General features: G+C 47.8%; 7 protein-coding genes across 11 annotated transcripts; 3 read left to right on the top strand and 4 right to left on the bottom strand.

The window, feature by feature from the left end:
• Nucleotides 1-127: 127 nt before the first annotated feature.
• On the bottom strand, nucleotides 128-2,479 carry LOC9659308. Its single transcript, XM_002978868.2, has 11 exons — nucleotides 2,165-2,479; nucleotides 1,959-2,094; nucleotides 1,742-1,896; nucleotides 1,493-1,684; nucleotides 1,279-1,432; nucleotides 1,145-1,230; nucleotides 1,012-1,085; nucleotides 915-960; nucleotides 747-856; nucleotides 516-690; nucleotides 128-450 (listed from the first exon to the last, which is right to left on the bottom strand). Exons 1-11 carry the CDS (start codon nucleotides 2,468-2,470, stop codon nucleotides 268-270), a joined length of 1,617 nt encoding a protein of 538 aa, XP_002978914.2. The 5' UTR covers nucleotides 2,471-2,479; the 3' UTR covers nucleotides 128-267.
• Nucleotides 2,480-2,513: 34 nt separating this feature from the next.
• LOC9659307 (G-type lectin S-receptor-like serine/threonine-protein kinase SD2-5) lies at nucleotides 2,514-5,416 on the bottom strand. Its single transcript, XM_002978867.2, has one exon. The coding sequence runs from the start codon at nucleotides 5,258-5,260 to the stop codon at nucleotides 2,585-2,587; it is 2,676 nt and encodes an 891-aa protein (XP_002978913.2). The 5' UTR covers nucleotides 5,261-5,416; the 3' UTR covers nucleotides 2,514-2,584.
• A 118-nt stretch (nucleotides 5,417-5,534) lies between these two features.
• LOC9659811 (EP1-like glycoprotein 2) lies at nucleotides 5,535-8,150 on the bottom strand. 5 transcript variants are annotated; one of them, XM_024683953.1, is made up of 6 exons: nucleotides 8,066-8,150; nucleotides 7,913-8,015; nucleotides 7,796-7,859; nucleotides 7,692-7,713; nucleotides 7,336-7,620; nucleotides 5,535-7,255 (listed from the first exon to the last, which is right to left on the bottom strand). In XM_024683953.1, exon 6 carries the CDS (start codon nucleotides 7,186-7,188, stop codon nucleotides 5,578-5,580), a length of 1,611 nt encoding a protein of 536 aa, XP_024539721.1. In that variant the 5' UTR covers nucleotides 7,189-7,255; nucleotides 7,336-7,620; nucleotides 7,692-7,713; nucleotides 7,796-7,859; nucleotides 7,913-8,015; nucleotides 8,066-8,150; the 3' UTR covers nucleotides 5,535-5,577. The 5 variants fall into 5 exon arrangements, with proteins under 5 accessions (XP_024539721.1, XP_024539720.1, XP_002978912.1 ...); XM_024683952.1 differs by having other exon boundaries at nucleotides 7,336-7,639; nucleotides 7,692-7,859; XM_002978866.2 differs by having other exon boundaries at nucleotides 7,692-8,015.
• A 49-nt stretch (nucleotides 8,151-8,199) lies between these two features.
• On the top strand, nucleotides 8,200-10,401 carry LOC9659306 (4-coumarate--CoA ligase-like 5). The gene is made up of 4 exons (XM_024683949.1): nucleotides 8,200-9,251; nucleotides 9,457-9,845; nucleotides 9,912-10,023; nucleotides 10,080-10,401. Exons 1-4 carry the CDS (start codon nucleotides 8,211-8,213, stop codon nucleotides 10,197-10,199), a joined length of 1,662 nt encoding a protein of 553 aa, XP_024539717.1. The 5' UTR covers nucleotides 8,200-8,210; the 3' UTR covers nucleotides 10,200-10,401.
• Nucleotides 10,402-17,227: 6,826 nt separating this feature from the next.
• Nucleotides 17,228-19,192, bottom strand: LOC9659810 (oleoyl-acyl carrier protein thioesterase 1, chloroplastic). The gene is made up of 8 exons (XM_024684071.1): nucleotides 19,093-19,192; nucleotides 18,533-19,036; nucleotides 18,334-18,467; nucleotides 18,151-18,264; nucleotides 17,991-18,086; nucleotides 17,851-17,929; nucleotides 17,717-17,785; nucleotides 17,228-17,652 (listed from the first exon to the last, which is right to left on the bottom strand). The coding sequence occupies exons 2-8, from the start codon at nucleotides 18,821-18,823 to the stop codon at nucleotides 17,431-17,433; spliced, it is 1,005 nt and encodes a 334-aa protein (XP_024539839.1). The 5' UTR covers nucleotides 18,824-19,036; nucleotides 19,093-19,192; the 3' UTR covers nucleotides 17,228-17,430.
• A 504-nt stretch (nucleotides 19,193-19,696) lies between these two features.
• LOC112349461 (pentatricopeptide repeat-containing protein At4g02750-like) lies at nucleotides 19,697-21,544 on the top strand. The gene has a single exon (XM_024683911.1). The coding sequence runs from the start codon at nucleotides 19,697-19,699 to the stop codon at nucleotides 21,107-21,109; it is 1,413 nt and encodes a 470-aa protein (XP_024539679.1). The 3' UTR covers nucleotides 21,110-21,544.
• On the top strand, nucleotides 21,171-23,828 carry LOC9659305 (triacylglycerol lipase 1). The gene is made up of 9 exons (XM_024684078.1): nucleotides 21,171-22,031; nucleotides 22,095-22,199; nucleotides 22,260-22,400; nucleotides 22,452-22,562; nucleotides 22,772-22,912; nucleotides 22,977-23,017; nucleotides 23,097-23,179; nucleotides 23,254-23,349; nucleotides 23,414-23,828. Exons 1-9 carry the CDS (start codon nucleotides 21,876-21,878, stop codon nucleotides 23,713-23,715), a joined length of 1,176 nt encoding a protein of 391 aa, XP_024539846.1. The 5' UTR covers nucleotides 21,171-21,875; the 3' UTR covers nucleotides 23,716-23,828.
• Nucleotides 23,829-24,199: the final 371 nt, after the last annotated feature.

Below are 24,199 nucleotides of genomic sequence, written 5' to 3'. Positions count from 1 at the left end.
TCTAGCAGAGGCTCCTGCTTTTACGAGGCTTAGTCAAGCTCGCTATATGCATTGTTTTCAAGACCAGCTCTTATCATTGTTACACGTATCAGCTAGAGTTTCTTTGTCTGATTGAATCTATCATATCTTAGAGTTTTGACGATCCACCACCTTGTTCTAGAAGGAAGAAATTTGCGTATATACATTGTTTATAACATTGTCAGGAGCATTATATTAGTCCCATGCTGTATAAGAGAGTTTTATAGTCACCTATCAAAGTTGGTAGATTCACCACTCTTCTTCCTCGCCCGATCCCTGGCCCCATTTGTACCAAACGAAGAAAATCGCGACAAGGCATAGCAGGAGTCTCCATGCGTTACGCTGGAAAGCGTACGAACCGATGAATCTCGCAAACCATCGCACTTTGAAAGCGAGTCCGCAGCTACGCTTGAATTTCTCCACGGGAAACCCCTGCGATGAGAACGCGGTAGATGTTTAGCCGATACACGATAGCAGCGCTGGTGTGAGAATTATACCTGTGGTAGCTTTTGCTGCCTTTGCAGGTGGTCGACGTGAACCTTTACGTTGATCAACGCTGCTGGCCAGAGCAATATGTTTGTCTGCTTGTACGCACTGGAAACTATGGCGAACGCACTCGTTGCGCCGGCCTCGATAGCCTTTAAGATAGTAGCTTCCCTGCTTTGCCGATGCCTGAAAAAACAAAGTTACGTGTTGCCACCAGCGAATTTGCTTTAGAGATCACTCACTTTATGTATCCTTTGAGAAGCTGCAAAGGCAAGAGATTGGGCCGTCCGTGCATCGGCACCACTACCTTAGGCGCGAGCTCCAACAGGCGATGGCTAGTGTTCATGTAGTCCTGTAAACGCAAGGAGAAAAGAATCAGAATAAAAGCATAAAAGAGCCTGGTGTATTACATGAAGATTTCCTCCAGAGTTGCCGTCAACAATGGAACTTCCTTCACTGCAAAGAGTTCTCGTCGATTAGAAACTCGATTGGAAAACTTATGCATACCCCACACAGTGGTCGCCAGCGACAAGAGTCCGAGTTTCGAGGTGAAACAAACAAAGATGTCCATCCGTGTGGCCCTGCCATGACAATGAAGCTTGCTTGCTTGCCTAAAGAATAGATCACGTAAACAGCTTACAGGAGCGGCAATGATCTCAAAACGTTGTCCGCTGATAAGTAGCTTCGTTCCACCAGTTACTGATACATACTTGATGCCATAAAGAGCTGTTTCATACAATTTTGCATGAGCACTTGAATAGATTTCACACAAACCTGGACCAATTCTCTTGAGTGTTTTCTCGTGCGCTATGACGATGGCCCCGGAGTTGGCTTGTTTAACAGCGGGGAGACCTTCAGTGTGATCTAGGTGGTGATGAGTTAGAAAAACAAATAGCTTTTTGGGCAATAATCTAACGATTGCAACCAGCTGTTCTGCAGAAAGTTCTCTTGTAAAGAAAATTGAAAAACGAAAAACAAGAATCCATACCTCGTTATATGCCGGAACTGAGCAACCAGGATCTACAATCAAAGCCTGTCCAGTAAATGTACTATCATTGATGTTCACGTCCGCATCTAAAAACCGTGAACTCGTCGGTGCGCTTATGACCAAGTTAGTTTTGCAAAAAGGCTTCAAAGTTCGCGACAGCATAGGAATGACTAACACTCCTGGGGGATACTCCTGCCAAAACATCCAATGTTAATGGCATATAATCTTAAACAACATCACAAGACAAACCTGGTAGAAACACTCCAAGTTAAGATCGCTGCAAGTACCCTTTGGAAACGAGGGATAGAAAAAACTAGCAGCGAGAACACCGACGCGTTCGGCATCACGAGTCTCATTCACAAGCAGCTCCAGCGCTCTCTGACGATCAAACCACTCACAAGAACCTGGATGAAAGATACATTCGTATGAAGAGATAAAGAAAGAAAAACAAAAAGATCAAACCCACCCAAGGACGACACATATCGTGGTGCTTCCACGATCAACACCACGGTTTGTATCGGGGCCCTGGGTCCAAAATCTGGCTCTCTAACAATTTTCCAAAGGCTGACAAAATGTAAAGGCGTAGGCACCAGCGCTTGCACCTAGAGGAAGAAAAAACGCAACATATCAAACACTAAAGTCCAACAAAGGCAAAGAAAAAGTAGACCTCACCTTCTCAATAGCCTCCTCAATGGCAAAATTTCTCACTCCAGCCTCTCGAAGAGCCGCCTCCACGCTGCAAACGAGCTGTGGATGATCAATGCTGCCTCTCAGCTGCTGCCGCTTGCCGAGCCTCGGCAGATCGAAGCAGGGAAGGTCCCAGATTTCGGAGTCGCCCGGCTCCAGATCGGCAGCAGCGATCGATCGCACAAGCAGCACATTGGCCGAATCAGCAGCGTCACGTACCACGAACGCGATGTGCGAGACCGGCTGGAGCTGGATCGCCTTGCCGCGGCCGGAAGAAATCGCAAGCGCCATTCCACTAGGGCTTACTAATGAACCGAAAGAAGAACCCTAAGAGTTTACAACTCGCGCCAAGGAGAATATTCTTGTGTTAAAAAAAGATGCTTCTTCCTCTACTGGATGATCTTCTCACCGGATCAAGCTCGAGACATCGAAGCTGGGAGGAGTGACATAGGCCATGGACAAGCAATCCCTGGACGCCGTGATGTCCACCATTGTCTGGACCGCGAAATGGAACGCCATGGGCGGCTCCTCCACATCCCTGTGCCCCTCGATCATCTGGACGATCTCGGGCATCGTCGGCCGCGACGCCGCGCTCTCCTGGACGCACCACAGCGCGATCCGGATCATCTGCGCCGCCGCCTTCTCGCTCACAAGAGCCCTAATCCTCTCGTCCACAATCTCCATCAATCGCCCCTCCCTGACCTCGTTCACGACCCACGCCGGGAAGTACCACGCCAGATCGCTGTTCATCCTGGAAACCTCGAGATTCTTCCGCCCGCCAATGATCTCCAGGAGAACCATGCCGAAGCTATAGACATCGCATTTCTTGGTCGCGATGGAATGGAGCAGCCATTCCGGGGCCAAATAACCAGGCGTCCCCCTCACGCACGTCACCACGTGGCTCACATCGCGGCCGCCCAGCAGCTTGGACATTCCGAAATCCGCGACCTTGGCCACGAACCGTTCATCCAGGAGGATATTCTGGGGCTTCACGTCCAGGTGGATTATGGGCTCGCGGCATTCCTCGTGGAGATAGGCCAGCCCGCGAGCAGTGCCCAGCGCGATTTCCACCCGGCGATCCCAGCTCAGGACTCCTCGCGGATGCTCCGGTGTTTGATTCGAGACGAAGAGCCAGCGATCGAGCGAGCCATTGGGCATGAACTCGTAGACGAGCATCCGGTGGCATCCCTCCACGCAGAATCCACAGAGCTTGACGACGTTGATGTGGCTGATGCTGCCGATGGTCGCGACCTCGGCGATGAATTGCCGCGCGCCCTGCGCGCTGGCGCCCTCGAGCTTCTTCACCGCGATGCTTCTCTTGCCATCCTCCAGGAATCCCTCGTAGACCGAGCCAAATCCTCCAGCTCCAAGCTTCCTGGAGAATCCCCACGTCGCGGCCTCCAGAACGGAGTATTGGAATCGCTGTGGCAGCCCCTGGATGCCGCTCAAGACGAGATCCAGCTCCATCTCCTCCAGATTCGCTTGGGTGGATGATCTCGACCGCCGCGCGAGCACGATCACCAGGCAGACCGCCAGAGAGATCATCGCGAATCCTGTCACGCCAGCCACGGCGGCGATGAGAATCGCCCTCTTTGCTCTCTCCATCCCCGCCGGCGATGAAGTAGCGCCCCACTGCGGCCCCTTGAGGATCCGGCTGTTCGAGAACTTGAGCATCGCGATCATGCTGGAGCTCCGCGCGGGATCGATCGTCAAGCTGCCCAAGATCTCGTCCAGCACGAAGAAACACTCCCCAGTCCGGTTATCAAAGAACAGCGCGGCACAGCTACAGTTCCAGCGGCACGCCGCGGCACACTTCTCGCGCGACGCGCCGCGCATATCGGGTACCGCCAACGGTACCGCGAAGTAGCTCACGCCACTCACGTTTAAAAAGTGGTGGTTGACGTATTCGTCGGCGCATTGGTCGGCCTGCGGTAGCCCGTGCGGTGCGCCAAGTGGCGGCGCAGTACCGCACGGTACAGCTGACGGCGCGCCCTCGCGGTAGCTTTCGCCGCCGCGGTGTGGGACTTCCAGGCACCGGCATTTGCCCCCGAGCTCGCAAATGCCGTAGGTACCACACGCGTCGGGGAGCTTGCACGAATCGGGCTGGAGAGCCGAGAGCTGGAATCCGGGCACCCAGGTCGCGGATCGAGGATGGAATTTGTAAGCGACGAGATCGCCATCTGGATTGAGGCGCAGGAAGGGGAGAAGAATAGGATCGGCGGTGTTGAGCGGGATGGAGAGTGCCAGCGATCGGCAAGCGCCTGGATAGGAGAGTGTGATCTCTGCGCCGGTGAATACTAGAACTGCCGGTGATCCATCACACTTCTCCTTCAATCTCCAGGCGAAGTAGGGCTGTGGGACGATCATCTTGGGATCTCCAGCGCTCAAGACCAATCCATCGCCGTGGATCTGGGCCGTGTAGAGGCTGGATCGATTCGTGCCGCTGCTTGTGAGCTGCATTCCCGGCTTGAGAGCCTGGCCGGGAAGGATCACCTCCTGCGGGAGCTCGAAGCTCTGCCACACCACCGCGCCCTGTGCCGTGAAGAACCCTAAATTCCCGGACTCCAAGAGCTCCACGCCCGCGATCGCCTCCGAATTTGGCCCCCACCGGAAGTTATGAGAGGAATCGAGGAGGATGATCTTGCCGTTCTGGGGAGTGAGCAGCAGCGTCGCATTGTCATCCACGGCGCCACCCCTGTTCGCAATCCACACTGGAATGGCACTGCTAGAGGAAGACGAAGAAGAGATCTCGCCATGGCCAGGGGCCTGGAGCACCACCGCGAGATAGAAGCCACCGTGGAGATGGAAGAAGGCTAGGGCAAATGTGCCATTGTCGCTGGTAACATCCTCTAGATCATGCCTTTGACCGCCGATCAATGGCGCCTTGAGGATCCGATAGAAAGACCCATCCGAGAGACGGATCTCAGTGAGCGCGCCCCGGGTGTTGTTCCCCATCCAGCCCGGAGGAAGATCATACCTCTTCGCATTCGCTGCTCGCCGCGATCCTGTGAGCCCGGCCAAGAGCAGGAGGAGAATGGCGGAGATGGAATGGAGATTTCTACTCGCAATCGGTGGCGGCATCGCTGGCTTCTTCCGCCCTCCAATCCAACAAGGGATCTATCTAGACTGGTTGACCTAATAGCCAGGGCATTCACTCCCTCGATTTTGGCATTCATTGATCACAGTACCTTTGAAGCACAGGTCGGCGGGAACTGCAAGTAATAAAGAATGCCACGTCACTCGTGCCATGTCATCTGGCATTATTGCCACCTGTGTCTAGGGCTTGACGTGGCAGTCACACAAACGCGTGCCGTCATCAGACATGTCAGCTTGTGACTGCCACCTCAAACCCCTAGACACAAGCATATTCTGACATTTAAATTTGAAAATCACGTCGATCACGTCATCATCTTGTTGTAAGCGTGGGGATATTTGATCTTGATAATGTAGCCGCCCGCCGCCAGCATCACCGCTAGAACACCGCACAGCACCGCCAGGAAGATGATGGCAGTCCGCGCGGATTTGCTCGGACCCTTCCCCCGGCTAGCGGACAGTGGCGCCGAGATGAGCTGCGCGTTTTGGATCTTCACCAGCGCCGTGTAATCCCCCTCCTCCGCTCCAGCGCCGCCCCCTACCAAGCTCAAGCTGCCCATGACCTCGTCCACCAGGAAGCAATCGCCGCCGCCGCGCCGGCTGAAGAACGCGGCGGCGCAGGAGCAATTGGACGCGCACGCGGCGGAGCAATCCTCCAGCGACGAGCTGCGGAGATCCGGCCGGGAGAACGCGTTGGAGAAGTAAGTCGCGGAGGGGATCTTCACGAAGTGGTGGTTCGCGGCCTCGTTCGCGAGGCAAGAGGCCGAGACGCCGGACGGAGCGCCGCAAGAAAGCGAGGTGTGATCGTCCAGTTCTTTGTTTCCCACGCACTGGCATTTCCCCTGGCTGTTGCAAAGCCCGTAGCTCCCACACGCGGTCGGGTGCTTGCACGAATCGTTGGCCCGGGTCGAGAGAGCGAACACCGTCGCCCAGTTTTGCTCCCGCTCGTGGAACCCGCGAAGAACAAAGTCGCCATTTTCCTCGAGCTTCCAGTACTGGGTCTCCGCTGCTGTATCCTCGTCGTTTCTATACACCTGTAAGGATTTCCCATCGCCGCCACACTCGCCGCCGCTGGAACGCTCGTAGGAGATCACGATGCCGCTGCTTGTCACGGCCATCACCGCCTTGGAAGAGTCGCAAACCTTCAAGGCGGATTCGAGGCTGCTGCTGCTAGAACCGACGCTCCACACCTGATACGGCTGCGGCTTGCGAAGCATATCGGCCATGGTCGGCTCCGTCTCTGGAAGAACGTAGAACACGAAGCCACTCGCTTCCATAGTGCCTCTAAACGGTCCCGGCTGCTGGGAGCTCGAGTTGACGCTTGTGATCGACATTCCCGGCCGCAAAGTCTGTCCTGGAACGAGAACATTCGTCGGGTGCTCGAAGCTCTGCCAGAGAACGCTGCCATCTTCGCTGATCAGCATCAAGTTCCCTGTCTCATCGAGCTCCAAGCTGGAGATTCCGACCACGCTACCGCTGCTCCACTTCAAAGTCCCGGTGGAGTCGAGAAGTATGAACTTTTTGTGCGTTCCTGTGAGCATCAGAGTTGCCTTGCCGGAGAATGACGAGTTGGAGTTTGCAATCCAGATTGGAACCACGAGAGAGGCTGGAGCTGGCTTGGATTTCCCAACGTTGAGCAGCACACACAGGAAGTATCTGTTCGTTCCCTGGGGGTCGTAGAAGGCCAAGCTAAAGCTTCCATTGTCACTGACTATAGGATCCTCCCCAGCTCTTAAAATCCGATAGCTAGAACCGCCATCGCTTCCAGCCCCTTTCAAGCTCTCGTTGTTCACAGCAGTCCAGCCGGGCGATAGCTCATACCTTTTGCCGAGAACAAAGCTACTGGTACTGAATAGAAACAGAAGATATGCTGCTGCTGCTGCTGCTGCTGCTGCTGGTGGAGGGAATCGTACCATTCTTCTTTCGCTCGTCTTCTAGAGAGACCCGCTGGGATAGAACTTTGGATCAACAAACTCGGATTGTCTGGAGAGAAAAAAACATGGGTGAGCAAGATTTAAGCAGGAAATTCCTCTCAAGTTGATAGAGGGAGTGCGCGCTCGTACCTGGATAATTTCTGCAACCATATCTTTGCGGAGCACCATTGAGTGCTAGCCGTGTCTCGGCTGACTTTGCGAAATTTGTCAAAAGTGGGTCTGGACAGCGTCTCGTTTGGTAGAAGATGTTAATGCCGCAAAAAAGTTTTTTCCTCTCATATCTCCCCGTCTTTCTCTGGCAAACGACAGGTGTGGCACGATCGCGATGCCTTTCTTTATTTTCCCAGGTCCATTCGGCCTCTTTCTCTTTCGCTTAATCAAAGTTTGCAGCTCGATAGAATTTGGGAGCTCTATCTGACACAGAAGTTAAATACTGAAATCACGAAACGACGAACTTATGAAGTGCCAAAACGAAAAAATCATACCTATCTTCATGCGTCCGCCAAGCTCGTGCAAAGAAAACAGACAATCAAAGATTTGCCAATTAGATCTTGGCTCGACACAGAGAAAAAAATAACTCTTGACAGACCTACGGCCTTTTTCTTCCACGAGATTCGCTAGTCCACGCCACGGCTGATAGAACAGCTTGACTTCTTCTAAGACAAGCAAAATAGCACCAAAGAAAAATACAAGCCTGGCCAAGCACCTGTGAGATTATCTTTTTCTCTCGCGTTCTTGCCGACAATCGTCACAACGCGAGCTCGAAGACACTCTCTCGCCATCGCTTGCGGTACGAGATCTGCTGGTAGCTGATAGAACAGTTTGAAATCTTCTAGACACCAAAAGAAAATGCAAGTACCTGTTGAGATGATCTCTTGCGCTCGCGTTCTTGCCGATCGCGCGAGCACAGCGCCACAGCGCGAGCTTGAGCCGCCATCACTCCTTCCAGACACAATCCATGCGCTAAAACCCTAACCTAGAGTTCATATCATATTTTCCCGGCTATGGCTATGGCGGAGGTAAAAGGCGGCTATGGAGAGGACGGGATCTATCGCAGCTTGTTCCCTCCAGTCCCGATTCCTCTCCAAACGCATCACAGCCTCCCCGCATTGCTCTTCTCGGGGCCTCTCGCCGATCCATCCAACTCCTCGTCGCCGCTGCTCGTCGATTCCACCACCGGCTTCACGATCCACTGCGGCGATTTCCAGCGCCTCGCCAAATCCGTGGCGTCGGGCCTCTCATCGATTCTCGGAGTCTCCCAAGGTGATGTCGTCCTCCTGTTGCTCGGCAACACGGTGTATTTCCCGATCCTCTTCGCCGCCATTCTCTCCATCGGCGCCGTCGCGACCACGGCCAATCCGGCCAACACCGCTGCCGAAATCGAGCGCCAGCTGCGAGATTCCAGGGCGGGATTTGTCGTGACGATGCCGGACCTGATCGCCAAGATCGGCAAGAACGACCAGGGTTTCCCTACGGTGATCCTCGACGGGGAGAATGCCGGCGCCAAATTCTTCCGGGATCATCCACGCTTCGTGCGATTCGAGAGCCTCCTCGGCGTGGATGAGAGAAAATTCCCTAGCGCGGTGAGAATCCGGCAGGGCGATCCAGCGGCGCTGCTCTACTCGTCGGGGACCACGGGGCCGAGCAAAGGCGTGGTGCTCTCTCATGGAAATCTCATCGCCGCGGTCTCGATCCTCGCCTCTAAGCCCAAGGACAACGATGACAAGGTCGTGACCTTCATCCTTTTGCCGCTCTTCCACATCGCCGGGCTCATCTATAGCGGCTGCATGATGATCTATCTCGCCGCGACGATGGTGGTGGTCAGGAAATTCGACCTCCTCCACATGCTCCAGTGCATCCAGCGATTTAAGATCACTAGTCTGCCCATGGTGCCGCCGATCGTGGTCGCGCTCCTCAAGCACCCAGCTGTGGAAAGCTACGATCTATCTTCTTTGAAGAGGGCCGCATCGGGCGCTGCTCCACTGGCCAAGGAAACTTTGGAAGCATTTCTAGCAAAGTTTCCACAAATCCAAGAGTTTAGTCAGGTACGTTCTTCGTTCTTCATGGTTTTCTTGTTCAATTTTCCTTGCTTGGCTCATAGAACTGTTGCATGATTTTGGTTCGCTTTTCGTGTTTATCAGAGTTGTCCAAGAATTTCTTTGGTTCTTAGAACTTTTGCATGTGTTCATCAGAGTTGTCCAGGAATTTTCCTTGGTTTTGGTTCTAACTTTCAAGTTCTTGTCACTCAAGGCTTACGGCATGACTGAGACAACTGGTCTTGGTGCCAGTGGAGAAGCTCCATTCGGCTCGGCCGGGCTTCTAACAGCGAACCACGAAGCCAAAGTCATGGACGTGGATGCGGGCAAGCCACTGCCTCCACACTCTCGAGGCGAGCTCTGGCTGCGAGGCCCTTGCATCATGCAAAGCTACCTCAACAATCCTGCCGCCACCGCCGCCACCATCGATCCAGAGGGCTGGCTCCACACCGGAGACATTGGCTACTTCGACGACGATGGCTTCCTCTTCATCGTCGACAGGCTCAAGGAACTCATCAAGTACAAAGGGTTCCAGGTTGCTCCTGCGGAACTGGAAGCTCTTCTTCTCGCTCATCCAGGCATTGCCGACGCAGCCGTTATTCCGTAAGCAGACACCACCATTTTCTACCTTTATCTTTTGCCAACGCCGTGTTTTAAATATTCTTCCAGGTACCCGGATGATGATGCTGGTGAGATTCCTCTCGCCTGCGTTGTTCGTGGATCCGGCGAAGAAGGAAAATCGCTCTCGAAAGACGAAGTTATGGATTTCATTGCGAGACAGGTAAAAAGCACAGTTTCCTTTCTCCAGTGATCTTTATTCTTGCCTTTTTATCCCAGGTCGCTTCTCATAAGAGGATCCGGGCAGTGACTTTTGTACCCTCGATTCCAAAGTCAGCAACAGGGAAAATTCTTCGCAAGGATCTGCTCCAAGTTACTCGCTCCCGCTCCAAGTTGTGACTATAGGTAAAATTCTTCCCTTCACGCGGGGAGAAATACTCAGAGTATACGTAGAAAGAAAGTGACTATTCATACACAAGACATGCTACGGAGAGACACAATGAAGCGCTGTATCGTGAAACATCTAAATGCTTGGTTTGGTGGCTCTGCACTTATTCAATAACATGGACAGAGAAAAGAGGACTTTGCCTCCAGATAAGCACATTTTGTGGGGAATACATCGTTGGAAATGTATATGCTTTCAACGTCAAAATGATACATGGAAAATGGAGAGAGTTCAGTAGCCTTGGATTGGATGTGTTCAACTATGGTGTCTCTTTTTCAGCATTAATACAACAGCGTGGTGTGCTCCAGATGGTGTTACCTTAGTTGCCGCACCATCAAGCTAGGCATCATTGAGTTTGCGAATTTGGCAATGGATGGGAACAGGCTGGTTTACAAATGGACACTGTCACAATACTCATAAGACTTAAAAGTATGTAGTCATGCCTAGAGGGTGAAAGCGGGTTTGAGTCCATGCCAAAAAGTCTAGTAATGTGGTCTGTATGTTTGTGAAACATGTTCATCCCAGTGATTTGCTAAACCTCTTGGTGCATATCCTCCCCTTAGCATATTTCTATAGCTAATTAACTGTAGTGGCTCAAAAAGACTTGTCTCCATTATTTGGCATCGATCTAGATTTCTTCTTTGATTTTTCTTTCTTGGCTCACAGAATTATGTTATAGATTTTCATATTAATCTTGGTTGCTTTTCATATTCATGAGAGTTGCCAAGAATTTCTTTGGTTCTGGTTTTAACTTGTCAAGTTCTTGTCACGTTAAGGCTCAGGGCATGACCCAAAGTGCCAGTTGAGAAGCTTGATTTAGCTGGGCTGAGATTCTAGCAGTGAACCATGAAGCCAAAAGTATGCATTGTCATAGTCATTAGCATGTTCAAATGTGCATTTGAAGACCTTTGGGAAAAGGCTCAAACCTACAAAAGTACTATAATGTTATCATTGGACATATTTGAAAAACTCATGTAAACCCTAGGTAGTATCATAAGACTGATAGGTGGCAATTATCATCACTTGATTACCTTACTACTTAGGATTCCCATAGTCAAATTTGGTACATTATGTGCCATGAACATTATGTTCAATTGAGTCTAATTATTTAGCTACAAACACATCAATTACTACTTTAAAATTAGAGGAGGAGAAGAAAGGAGGAGTATATTGTTAAATAAAATAAAGAAGAAATTCAAAAGAGAAGAAATGAAAAAAGCTAAGTAAATTTATCTAAACTAAATGCATATATTTAAACACAATCATAATTACTACTCATTGGTACATATTAAATTAACACAAAACTCTAAGCAAGTAAAGGCCCATTATGCTAATAATATTATATTAAACTGTGGTTATACACCTCAAACTCAAAGTTATATTTTAAATTAAAATGAATAAATTAATAATAAATAAATATATATTTTAATTAGATTAACTTTTAACTTGTGAGTGTGTGGAATATAGGAAGGGAATACAAAAAATATGCATATCAATTACCAAAAACCTTAACTTATATACAAGAACGAGTGTGTAAGCTCTTAAATTTAGACTTTTTAGGAGATCACCCAGCTCAGTAATATTCAAACCCAAGGACATTTAACCCCAAATATCCTAAAACCCTTAACCGATTAGAAAAAGGGGTGCACTTTTATTCATGGGCCCTTTCCCTTTATATTTGAACCCCATGGATCGTCTCTTAAGTTATTCTCTTTAGTTCCTTATAATTTACCACACTTCCCTACAAGTTCATACCCTCATGAACAAAAGCTGAGAGCTGCAGCTCTCCTGAGAGCCCCGCTCTCTTGATACCTTACCCCTTGGGTCAAGCCCAGCGGGAGCAAATTAGACCAGCCAAATGTCAATTAACATGTGGTGTGATTCCCTTGGCCAACCAACAAAATTGGACTTGAGACCCCTTTGATACCAAATGTAAGCTTCTGAATTTGGATTTCCTGGGAGGTCACCCAACCCAGTACTATTCAAACCCAAAAACGCTTAACCCCAAATATCCCAAGACCCTTAATCGATTAGAAAAATGGGTGCACTCTTATTCATGAGCCATTTCCCTCTATATTTGAACTCTATAGATTGTCTCTCAAGTCATTTTTTTTTTGTTGCTTATAGAGTGGTCTGAATTGAAAACAATCTAATAGGTACTAAAATCTCATTACGTTAATATTAGTATACAGTATCAAAACTATACATTTAGACTTCATATCATCCCCTTTTCTCGGAATAATGGAAGACCATTAAAATTCTCTTGTAGATGAGTTGGGATCTAGAGGAACATCAAGAGGAGGCATCGGTGGATTTGTAGGTGGTATTAATTGTTCTTGATCCCTTTGTACGAAGCATTTCAACTGTTATACATGCACAATTTTTAGAGGATTGGCCTATTAGACGTCATGCTGAACCTCATAAACTTGCAGTTCAACTTGCCGTAACACCTGATACGGTCCTTTCCACTAAGTAAGGAGCCTCTTATAGAACCATGTACTGATTTAACATAGTTCATAGTTCAAATTATAAATAGGTTCTAAATATGTTTATTTGAAGATTTTGGCTACTTTCAAATAGAGTAGTCTAATTAAAGGTGATAAAATAATTATAATACTAATTAATTACTAGAAGCAATTTATAAAATGAAGATGATATTCTAAATGAAGTTATGAGGTCCAAGTGTACGGCTACAATGCCATATGATAATATTAGTATAGTGGGATTTTGATAGTGGTTAGATTGGTTTCAATTTGAACCATTCACTCTTATATATAAGCTAAGGTTTTTGGGCTAATTGATATGCATATTTCTTGTATTTCCTTTCTATATTCTATGCACTTACATTGGTGGAGGTGAGGGGCACTTTTGATTATTCCTGAGGAGTGTTTGAATTTAGAATTTTGGTTTAGATTTAGCTTTTCCATTATCTAGATCTAGCTTTTTCCATTTTTTTTCTTTTATTCTTTCCTTTCAGGAATTTGGTTTAGATTTAACTTTTTCATTGTTTAGATCTCTTTTTCCTTGTAATGTTTTTTCTTATTTCTCTTTTTTTGCTCTTTCTTTTTCATTCATCTTTATGGCAAAGTAGTAATCTCCTCCTCCTTTGATTTTGGAGCAGCAATTGGTGGAATTATTTGAGGTTATATGATTGCAATTAAAAAACCAAACTCAATTAATGATGGTATTCACGGCATGTGGTATAACTCCTCTTGCTTTTGGTGTCAATCCTTGTGTTTAGCTAGAGTTCTTTTGTGAGAATTATGGGGATAATGTATACCATGAGTTTATCACTTCACGGTGATTGCCACATATCATTCTTGGGATGATGCTCGATGTTTGCATGAGTTTCCCATGTGTCTCTAATAGACAACACTACAATAGTATAATGGTTTAAGTGCAACCACTCATGGGGATTAGAGTATTCTCCCAAACATCTTCAAACGCACATTCGGATATGCTAATGATTATGATAATGCCTTCCAACAATTGTATCATCTTCGTCAAAGGTCATCTGAGTTGATAATGCAATTTGACATTTGTTTCTGAAGCCTCTTGCAACATGTGGAGCCAAATATGTCAAAGCAGATTAAGCTAGGAATGTTGTGGCTAGCATTTTGTCAATTTCTTGTAGGATTTGTGCATACACTTGTTCTAGACACCATTGATGATGCCCTTCGCTTGGCACAACGTTATGAGACGTTGCCTTTTCCACTTCTTGCTGCACATCCTTCAGCTCCACTTCATATGGGAGATGGTTCTGTTCTAATAAAGGTTAATGTTGTTGCTTCTCGAGTTTAAAGACAAGGGTGAAAATGTGGTCATAGCCATGATGTTCATTGTTGGGTGTATGATGAAGTTGGTCACACTTATCAGCGTTGTTGGCATTTTCCAGATTGATAGTCTCCATTTTCTGGGTGGAGATCTTGGCGTTAACAACGTTTTGTTGGTGCTATTGCAGTAGAAGGTCTAGACACTAAGATGCATCTGGGAAATGAGGAGTTGCATGATTAACGAAGGGACCTGCGTGAATAAATTTAATCTGCAGATTGTAAGCGGGCGTTCATGGATCTCAAAGAGTTATTGACGATTCCCCCAGTTTTGGCATATCTTAATTACATTCGATATTTCATTTTGCATGTAGCTACTTCTAATATTGGTCTTGGAAGTGTGTTGATGCAAAAGAGCCTGAGTATGCTTAGTTAGCGCTGTCCCATTGTATATATAAGTTATATATTACAACCAATAGAGGTGAACTACTCCACGATAGAGAAGGAGTGTTTAGCAGCAGTCTAGGGTTTTGAGAAACTTCATGCATATCTATATAGTTTTCGAACATTATTAAAAGGTGATCATGCTACTATTACTTCATTATTAAAGCGAAAGAATCTAGTTGGTCATACTACTCGGTAGTTTTGAAGTTTAAAATATATGATTTTGATGTTGTTCATCACTCGGGGAGTTCTATGGCTGATACTGATGCTCTTTCTTGAGCTCCTTTTCCTTCTTTGCTCTCTTCTCATGTTTCTAACGATTTTATTATTCTAGCATCTATGGATTTTCTAAATGAGAATTCTATACTATCGGCGGTTGTTGTATTTGATATTCAGTGTTCACAAAGTGCAGAGCAAGATCTACCTTCACTTGATGAGGTTCGCAAGGCTTAAATTAAAGCCATGGATTCAAAGGCTTCGAAATGGGTTTGAGAATCTTGTATCACTTGCTGATGACTTGCTATTCCAGCATTTACATTCTCAATATCACTTTAAAGACGGTCTTATTTATTTTGTGGGGATAGATTCTGATGATCATTTACGGTTGGTGGTGCCTTTGATCTTTATTCTATATTTTCTCCATGCTTACCATGATTCTCCTATTTTAGGGGGGTATATAGGACATTGTTATGTAATCAAGAAGATGCATAATGTAAAGAACTAAAGGGAATGACTTGAGACACGATCCATGGGGTTCAAATATAGAGGGAAAGGGCCCATGAACAAGAGTGCACCCCTTTTTCCAATCAGTTAAGGGTCTTGGGATATTTAGGGTTAAGTGTCCTTGGGTTTGAATAGTACTGGGCTGGGTGACTTCCCGGGAAGTCCAAACTTAGGAGCTTACATTTGGTATCCGAGCGGTCTCGGGTCTGACTCTGTTGATTGGCTTAGGGGAATCACAGCACATGTTGATTGACATCTGGCAGGAGCTTACATTTAGTATCCAAGCGGTCTCGAGTCCGACTTTGTTGGTTGGCTTAGGGTATCCAAGCGGTCTCGGGTCCGACTTTGTTGGTTGGCTTAGGGGAATCACACCACATGTTGATTGACATCTGGCAGGTCCAGTTTGCTCTGCTGGGCTCGACTCTGTTGGTTGGCTTAGGGGAATCACACCACATGTTGATTGACATCTGGCAGGTCTAGTTTGCTCTGTTGGGCTCGACCTGAGGGGTAGGGTGTCAAGAGAGTGGGGCTCTTAGGAGAGTTACAGCTCTCAGCTTCTGTTCACGAGGGCGTGAACTTGTAGGGAAGCGTGGTGGATTGTAAGCAACCAAAGGGAATGACTTGAGACACGATCCATGGGGTTCAAATATAGAGGGAAAGGGCCCATGAATAAGAGTGCACCCCCTTTTCTAATCGGTTAAGGGTTTTGGGATATTTGGGGTTAAGTGTCCTTGAATTTGAATAGTACTGGGCTGGATGACCTCCCGAGAAGTCCAAACTCAAGAGCTTATACATAAATATTTCTATTGGCCGAAAATGTGCCATGGTGTTATCCAATATGTGTATAATTATGTTTAGTGCCAAGTTCGTAATATTCTTCTTCATGCTGTAGACGGGTAGTTAGAGTAAATTGCAATTTCCCGTTTATTTGAGTTGGTGGGATTTGATTTGATGAAACATTTTCCACGATCAATTGTTGGCAATGAGTATGTCATTATTGCTTGTGACTACTTGACTCGTTGGGTGGAAGTTGGTGCTCTTGCTAGCCAATTTACAACTGCTGTTGAATACTTCCTCCTCAATTGAGTGGTGTTCCAACATTTTTGTTCGGAGCGGATTCGTTAGATAATGGTTTTGCATTTATGGCTAAGGTATTTCACTTTTTAATATTTTGGTTGAGGATATACCACATTTTCACAAGTGTTTATCATCCACAGTCAGATGGTTTGGTAGAATAACTTGTTCAAACCTTCAAAAAGATGATCACGAAATATATGAACTTTCAGCATTCACATTGGGATGGTTATTTGCCATCTCTTCAGTATGCATATGTCATAAGGGTGCAAAGTTTTGTTGGTGCTTCACCATATAAACTCTTATATGGTCATGATTCAATACTACTAACAGAGTTGGGCTTATGTTCACCATTGCCACGGGCAGCCGATGCAAGGTCGTAAGATCAATATTTGACGAGCATTTTTCCATTTGTCCGAGCAGAGTTTGATGGACACCTGAGCCACATACAAGTGGGACAACAACAACACTACAACTTTTATCATCATCCACTTGTGAAATACAAAATAGATGATTTGGTGTTAGTCTATTTTCCCTATCTTATGGTATATGGTTTATCTAAGAGGCTCCTTGTTTAGTGGAAAGGACCATATCAAGTGTTGTGTAAATTGGACTGCAAGTTTATAAAGTTTGGCATTACATTTAGTAGATAAATCCTCCAAAAATTGTGCATATACAGTAGTTAAAACACTTTGTACAAAGGGATTAGAAATAATTGGCACCACCTACAAATCCACTAATGCCTTTTCTTGATGTTTTTCCAGATCTTGAGAAAACCTTAATGGGCTTTTATTATTCCGAGAGGAGGGGATGATCTAAGGTAATATTAATATAATAGGATTTTGGTAGCTATTAGATTGGTTTCAATTTGGACCACTCGCTCCTATATATAAATTAAGGTTTTTGGGCTAATTAATTTTGTATGTTCCATGCATTCACAAAGTGAAATTAATATTCTTTTGAAGAAAATATTTTATAAATATAAATAAAATACTATAAATATATATTAAACTTAAAAACTATTAAATGCCTCATCTTGCTCTTGCTGGTTTAGGATAGTCTTGCACTTGCTGGTATAGCCTGTCTTTCGAATAACCCAAACATCTAGTCTTCAATGAGGATTTTGCTAAAGCCAAAATTCTTCAACTGAACTGAACAAGAATTTATCAATTTTTTAAAAGCTTGGTTTTCTCCACGTTGTTCGACTCCTGCTCACTTCTTTGTTGCTACCAACCAGATATAAGAGGTGCGTGAAAGTGGAGCTTGATTCGTCGTTCGTGTCATTGATCTCGAGGCTGGAACAGGCATTGATCGTGTTTTCTCGTTTGCACTCGCATCTAAACTCGAGCGTCATTGAGTGGAGCTCGTTCTTGCTGTAAACTTCCCGGGGCAAGCTCTGGAGAAGAGAAGATTAGATTAGTTCTGTTGTCTGGAGATTGGATCGAGTGAAATGAACTTGCCTCGAGTATCCAGTTCATGTAAGTTGCGTTGTTTACGTGTTGGTTCATGTCTAAGTCCGCAAGAGAGGGCTGCAAAGAGGAGAACACAATGAATCTAGGGACACAAACTTTTCAAGACGAATTGTGATACTTACTTTTAAGTTCTCTTTGACGTGCTGGTACTCGCTGAGCTTGGAGATTGGCTTAGTGACAGCGTCGTCCACGAAAACCCAACTACAATTAAACAGATCTTATTTATCACGAGATCTCTTCAAAAAATTGTTTTTTTCTTCACCTTGGAGGATGCAAGACGTAAAGGCAAAACTCGTTCCGAACGTCGTCATTGATTCGAGCCAAGCGACGAGTCTGCTGGTTCATCAGAGCAAAAGTGCTGCAAGAAATTGTTTTTTAAAAATCCTTCTGGCTAAGTTTCTTTTAGACTTGAAAGAACTTACCTCGTAGCTCTTGCGATCACTTTTCCGGTTCTCGTGTTTGTCACTCTCCAGTCCCGTCTAGTACCGTTTTTGCCTTGGAACTGGAACCATGAATCAATCTCGATGTTGTCTCCCCTGAACAAGGAAAAAAATCGATCAGCTTTTGAGCACAAAGAGCAGCAGTATTGATCAAAGTTCTAGTACCATTTAGGATACTCCTCGACTTCTATCTGGATCCGTGTGATAACCCATATCAATCCATACTTCCTCATTGACAGAGTGGTCGCGAAGCCGTCCACAGAGAAGCCGTTATTACGAGCGTGATTGCAAGCCACCTCCTGCATAAAAATGCAAAGTGTGATCACCAAGAAACAACGCAACAGGAAAAGAGAACATCACGTACCTGGAGAAGATTAGCAAGAGTTGCAATTGAAATTTTGCGATTTTCTCCCACTTCGTAGCTTCTGATACTGAAACTCTCCACGTTCCTTCGAGGGCAGTAGCTCGAGCGCTCGAGCAGCGAGCCAGAGCCAGGAAATCTCTCGGGAGCCAAGACAGCGTTTCCATTCACCGCACGCGTTGTCGTCCTCCAGGACATGGGACGACCTCGCCGAGCGTCGCCAACATCGCCTATCGGCCACGACCGCGTGTTGATTGATCGACCCGAGCTCATTGCTGCAGCCATCATCGTCATTCTCGAAAGAAACTTCAAGAAAAGAACTCTTCCAAAAGAGAACTGGACTGAAGCTCTTTGAAGAACGAACTCGAGAAGCGCTGTAATGTTGCCAGCAAGTGAGGAACTTGTTCTATATATACGAGTGAAAGTGGCGATGAGTCACAGCGATTGCGCGGAGTTCTTGTTTCACCGGCGTACGCTCACCAACAACGCGACTTTAATCGCGAGGAACTGCAGTCAACTAGAACAAAATCGATGGCAACTTTCAACCAACAGGACAAACAAACCCGGAGAATGTTTTGCTGGTCAGCGCGGAAGAGTGTTCTAAGTTCCTGTGCTGACGCGAAAGTTTCAACTAAAACACCTTTTATTCAATAAGGTGAGTCAACGAAAAAAAAAATAAAGAAGCTTTGTCTCATGGTGGTAAGTAGTTCTTCTCCAAGAATCAAGCAAAGTAACAAGCATTACCTCCCGCGAGCAAGCACATCCTTTATGAAAAATTGGAGTGATCTTTGGCGGACCCCCAAAAGATTTGACTTCTCGCTAATCCTCGTGGTGTTCGTGAGCGGCGTGGGGAGGATGCCGCCAGAAATTCACCACCAAGACCGACATCACGCCCATCAATCCGAAAATGGCACCGTTGATGAGCTTGTCGCCCATCCCACCCTTGTGCTCCTCGGCGTAGCTTGACTTGGCGTAAAACCGCGCTTGAGAACCTGCTGTGGATCCAAATCTAGACGCCGATGGCGCCAGCCCGAGCCTGCGGCCGATCCCCAGAAGCGCTGCCATCGATCGATTTTCTGCCGTCTCCAATCCCTCAAGAACCCTAACCCTAATCTCTTCAGCACCGAGAATATTCACGGGTATCTTTTTTTTTTTGAATTATCAAAGATGGCACGAAACTTGGCTAGGAGTTTCGAGGACAATCTCGCAGCGCTTGTCCAATCTTGTGGGCGCGCGAGAGATCTGGCTGCCCTAAGGCAGATCCACGCATCGATCCGATCGAGCGAAGCAAGCAGCTCTAGATACCTCAGCAATCTCTTGATTGAAACGTATAGCCAGTGTGGCGCGCTCGAGGATGCCTGTGCGACCTTTGCCGCGATCGAATCGCCCAATCTCTTCTCCTGGAACATCATGATCGCGGTGTTTGTTCGCCATGGCTATGTCGACAATGCCAAGCTCTTGTTCGATTCCATGGGCGAGAGGGACGTGATTTCGTGGAATTCGATGCTTCAGGCCTATGGAAACTCCGGGAGATCCACCGAGGCGAAGGAGATCTTCGATTCTATTCCAGAGAAAGACGTTGTTTCATGGAACACTTTGATCGCAGCATTTGCCCGAACAAGGCATTGCGATGGCGCGAATGATCTCTTCCAAAGAATGCCTTTGTGGGATCTTATTTCTTATAACACTCTCTTAGAAGCATATCTAGTAGCGCACAGGAACGATGAGGGTAGCATAATATTCCAGAATATGCCAGAATGGAACATTCGTTCCTACACAACCATACTAGCAGCATATGCCCAAGCTGGGCATTTGGAAGATGCGAAGGTACTGTTTGACGAGATGCCGGTGTACGACGTGGTAGCACAAAACACCATGGTGCAAGCATATACGCGGAGCGGCCAGATGGAGGACGCGGAGAGGCTGGTTGCCACCATGGTGGAGAAGAGCTATGCCACTTATAACACCATGGTGGCGGGATATGCCCAGAACGGGGATCTGCGCGGGGCAAAGCGAGCGTTTGATGCCATCCCGGATCGAACCGTCGTCTCGTGGACGGCGATTCTCGCGGCATATTCTCAGTACGGACTGCTGCGCGTGGCCCAGCGGCTATTCGGCGCGATGCCTGTCCGGAATGTTGTGTCCTGGGCGGCGATGATCGCCGGCTATGCCCAGTCGGGTCGATTGCTGGCCGCGATCGCGATGTTCCAGGAGATGGCGATGGAGGGAGTGAGACCCAACGAGATTTGCTTCGTGATTCTCCTCTCGGCGTGCAGCCGGACTGGATCGGTGGAGGAGAGTTGGGAATTCGCGGCGTCCATGGCTCGCGACTATGGATTGGAGGCGTCCAGGGAGCACTATGTGTGCTTGATCGATGGATTTGGGAGGGCTGGGAGGATGGCGACCGCGCGGGAGCTCGCGGAGGGGATGCCGGATCAACCCAATGGCGTGGCGTGGGCGGCATTGATGAGCGCAAGCAAGATCCACGAGCCTGGAGGGAAATTTGCGGGCAGGAACGTCATCGAGGCCGACGACCCAGCTTCCTATGTGCTGCTTGCGAGCAGCTACGCATCCTGGTAGCCCCGATTCCTCTTTGGAGACCCATTCCCGCGAGATCAAAGCGCTCAGGGAGGAATCCGGGGAAATAGTTTTTGAATTCCAGCATGGTTCTTGGAATTCCGGTCGTGGGCACACTTTTTGATGCTACTCCGGCCAGGATTCGACGCGGATTGGTATTAAAAAGGCCTGGCAGGACAGAATTCCCTCGCTCCCCTGCTTCTAGGCTCCATCCCCTGGTTTTAGGGTTCTTCCATCAATGCTCTACCACCTAACGCAGTGCCACAAAGAAAGCGCTGTAGTAATTGGAATGCGATGTGCGAGAGTGCATTGATCCATGGTACTACCACCACCTCAAAGTTTGCTTGTCTTTCCACCAAACTCTTACTCTCCTCGCGCGATCGAGCCCTGATTTGTGGATGCGAGCGAGATTTTCGTTAGTAGAAATTTTTCCGCCTCTATCTCTCTCTCTCCTCGCGGAGTTCTTCGCGAGCGAGCGATTTGATGCGCTGCTAGGGGAAAGCGAGAAAGAGAAACATTCGCGTGTGAGTGTTTGGCTTTCTTTCTTCCTCCCCTGGTGGCACTGGCAGCACTGGCACGGCTTTGTACAATCCAGAGCTTTTCGAGAGATTTTCTCTCGATTCTTTCCTTTCGCTCTGCCAGTAGCGGCGGCATTAATTGATCCAGGGAGGGACCAATCTTCGCCGGAAGAGAGCGAGTTCTCGTGTTTTTCTCTCGAGTGGATTCATTCCGAGGGAGAAAGAAAAGATTCTTTCCCCTGTTCTTCCAGATGAGCTCGCCAATCATCGTGCTGTCAGTCCTCCTCTGCTGCTGGAAGATCCAATTCTCTCGCGCGCTGCCCACATTCCGGGGAGGATTGAATCGCGCAGACGGTCTCTGCGTGAAGCTCGTCCAGCCTTACGGATACCAATGCGAGGAATTGGCTGTAAGAATCCCATTTCTCTCGAGGGTTTCTCTCATCCATGGATCATCGATGGTGGCGATGTAGGTCGAGACGAAGGATGGGTTCCTTCTGGGCGTGCAAAGAGTGTGGAGCGCGAACTACATTGGCGAGCGAAAGAAGCCAGTGTTCCTCAACCATGGCATTCTCATTGTAAGAACAGGGGTTTTAGGGTTCTTCGTTTTCCCCTTAAATCTCTCCTCCATTTTTTAGGGCGGGGATATTTGGGTGCTCAATGCGCCTCCGGAGTCTCTGGCGTTCATCCTCGCCGACGCTGGCCACGACGTGTGGATCGCCAATGTGAGAACCAGCGAATTCAGCTATGGCCATGTCTCTTACAGCAGATCGGACAGGGTAAGATCATCCAAAATCTTCCACCGGCATGATCTTCTTCTTCTTTGATAGGAATTTTGGGATTGGAGCGTGGACGAGCTCTCGGCGTATGATCTCCAGGCAATGCTGGAGATGGTTTACGCGAGAACGAACAGCAAGGTCTTGTACGTTGGCTACTCACAGGTATGGGAATTTTTTTTCTCAGGATTTTCTAGTTTCTTGAGCTCTATTCGTGCCTTCTTCGATCGAAATGATTTCTTTTCTCTCGTTTTGCTCTTTTGTCTCTCAGGATTTTCTTGAGCTCTGTTCGTGTCTGCTTCGATCGAGCTCAGAGAATTTTAGTCTTTCTTGAGACTTACAGGCTTTTTTTCTTTTTTTCTTTTATTGAGCAGGGAACTCAAGCGGCATTCGCAGCGTTCTCCGAGCACAGGCTCGTTGACATTGTGGAAAAAGCTGTGATGCTTGCTCCAGTTGCTTATGTTGATCACGCAACCTCGCTTCTCACTCTTGGAGCTCAAACTCATCTCGATCTGGTATAGTGTTTTTTCTTCTCTGTTCTTTCACTACTCTTTCTCATGTTCTTCCAATTTTGTGTAGCTCATTGCATCGCTCGGCATCTACGAATTCAGCCTCCGAGCGTACGTGTCCTCGGTGTCTTTTCATGTGTATCTGGATCTTTCTTACTTTGTCTCTTTTTCTTCTTTTTGTTCTTTCCAGTCAGAACAAACCTGTGACTGAGTACCTTTGCAAGCTCTCGGATGATCCAGAATGCACCGAAAACTTTGTCACGCTTCTCGCAGGTACGTTGTCCGTTCTCTCGATCGATTTCGAATCAAAGGTCGCCATCTTTCACCAAGAACTCTGATTCACGCAGGTCCAAATTGCTGCATCAATGACACACGCCGAGCGTACTACGAAATTTACGAGCCTCAATCAACATCCGCAAAGAACTTTGGCCATCTCGCGCAACGTAAGCCCGCTTTTCTTTCTCTCGCCAACTTCGCTTCGCTCACGAGATTCCTACAAACTTCTAGAGTTCCGAGGCAAGAGCTTCGACAAGTTTGACTATGGATTCTGGCAAAACCTCGTCCGCTACGGCTGGATCTCTCCCCCGACGTACTCGCTTCCCAACATCCCAAGAACAATCCCGTTCCTCTTCTTCTACGCTGCCAAGGACGCTCTCGCCGCTCCACAAAACGTCGCGCAGCTCGTCTCTGAGCTCCAATCCAAGCCCGAGCTCGTCTTCCTCCCAGACTACGCGCATCTCGACTTCGTGGTGTCATACAACGCGAAAGATCTCGTCTACCCCAAAGTCGTGGAGTTCTTCAACTCGTAAAGGATTGCTCGATCGATGGCGATTGAGATTACTGTGTAAAGTAAAAGAACACGGAAAAAAAAGTTCTACCGTACGCGGGGATCTATCTCCCGCCATTGAACGGGATTCCTGGAGAACAAGCAAAGCAAACACCGATCGATCGCTCACACGATTGAATTCTCATCTCTCTCTCACCTGCGCAGGTGTATTCCAGTCCGACCTCTCGCCCGCATTTGAGCGGCAGCTCCACGGCTCGCCGCACATCCACGCCTCGCGCAGCGGCGTCTCGGCCGATCGCCGCGGAGCACAGGCAATTGAGGCTGATCACTTGGATAAGATCGCAGCAATCGCTGGTTGGATCAACCCGCTTGGTCACTGCTGGAACGCAGCTCCAGATGTCTGTGAGCCGGCAGTCACCGCAGGCTTTGGATACCAACACCAGCGAGAAAACCATCAAAATCCCAGCTCTCGCCATCGCCATCCTCGCAATCGAAGCCCTCGCAAT

This window comes from Selaginella moellendorffii, unplaced genomic scaffold, assembly GCF_000143415.4.
Source record: "Selaginella moellendorffii unplaced genomic scaffold, v1.0 SELMOscaffold_39, whole genome shotgun sequence".
Taxonomy (NCBI): Eukaryota; Viridiplantae; Streptophyta; class Lycopodiopsida; order Selaginellales; family Selaginellaceae; genus Selaginella; species Selaginella moellendorffii.
This window is presented reverse-complemented; position numbering and strand designations above follow the sequence as displayed.

Excerpts from the sequence above, each read along its gene's own strand:
- LOC9659810 (XM_024684071.1), bottom strand. The coding sequence starts at position 18,823 with ATGACGATGATGGCTGCAGCAATGAGCTCGGGTCGATCAATCAACACG. Across the intron at positions 17,930-17,990 it reads TACGTCTTGCATCCTCCAAG|TTGGGTTTTCGTGGACGACG; the intron begins GTGAAGAAAAAA and ends GTTTAATTGTAG. Across the intron at positions 17,786-17,850 it reads ACGTCAAAGAGAACTTAAAA|CCCTCTCTTGCGGACTTAGA; the intron begins GTAAGTATCACA and ends TCCTCTTTGCAG.
- LOC112349461 (XM_024683911.1), top strand. The coding sequence starts at position 19,697 with ATGGCACGAAACTTGGCTAGGAGTTTCGAGGACAATCTCGCAGCGCTT.
- LOC9659306 (XM_024683949.1), top strand. The coding sequence starts at position 8,211 with ATGGCTATGGCGGAGGTAAAAGGCGGCTATGGAGAGGACGGGATCTAT. Across the intron at positions 9,252-9,456 it reads AAATCCAAGAGTTTAGTCAG|GCTTACGGCATGACTGAGAC; the intron begins GTACGTTCTTCG and ends TTGTCACTCAAG. Across the intron at positions 9,846-9,911 it reads GCCGACGCAGCCGTTATTCC|GTACCCGGATGATGATGCTG; the intron begins GTAAGCAGACAC and ends ATATTCTTCCAG.
- LOC9659811 (XM_002978866.2), bottom strand. The coding sequence starts at position 7,188 with ATGGTACGATTCCCTCCACCAGCAGCAGCAGCAGCAGCAGCAGCAGCA.
- LOC9659305 (XM_024684078.1), top strand. The coding sequence starts at position 21,876 with ATGAGCTCGCCAATCATCGTGCTGTCAGTCCTCCTCTGCTGCTGGAAG. Across the intron at positions 22,032-22,094 it reads ACCAATGCGAGGAATTGGCT|GTCGAGACGAAGGATGGGTT; the intron begins GTAAGAATCCCA and ends GTGGCGATGTAG. Across the intron at positions 22,913-22,976 it reads CTCAAACTCATCTCGATCTG|CTCATTGCATCGCTCGGCAT; the intron begins GTATAGTGTTTT and ends AATTTTGTGTAG.
- LOC9659307 (XM_002978867.2), bottom strand. The coding sequence starts at position 5,260 with ATGCCGCCACCGATTGCGAGTAGAAATCTCCATTCCATCTCCGCCATT.
- LOC9659308 (XM_002978868.2), bottom strand. The coding sequence starts at position 2,470 with ATGGCGCTTGCGATTTCTTCCGGCCGCGGCAAGGCGATCCAGCTCCAG. Across the intron at positions 1,897-1,958 it reads ACGATATGTGTCGTCCTTGG|GTTCTTGTGAGTGGTTTGAT; the intron begins GTGGGTTTGATC and ends TCTTTCATCCAG. Across the intron at positions 1,685-1,741 it reads ACTTGGAGTGTTTCTACCAG|GAGTATCCCCCAGGAGTGTT; the intron begins GTTTGTCTTGTG and ends ATGTTTTGGCAG.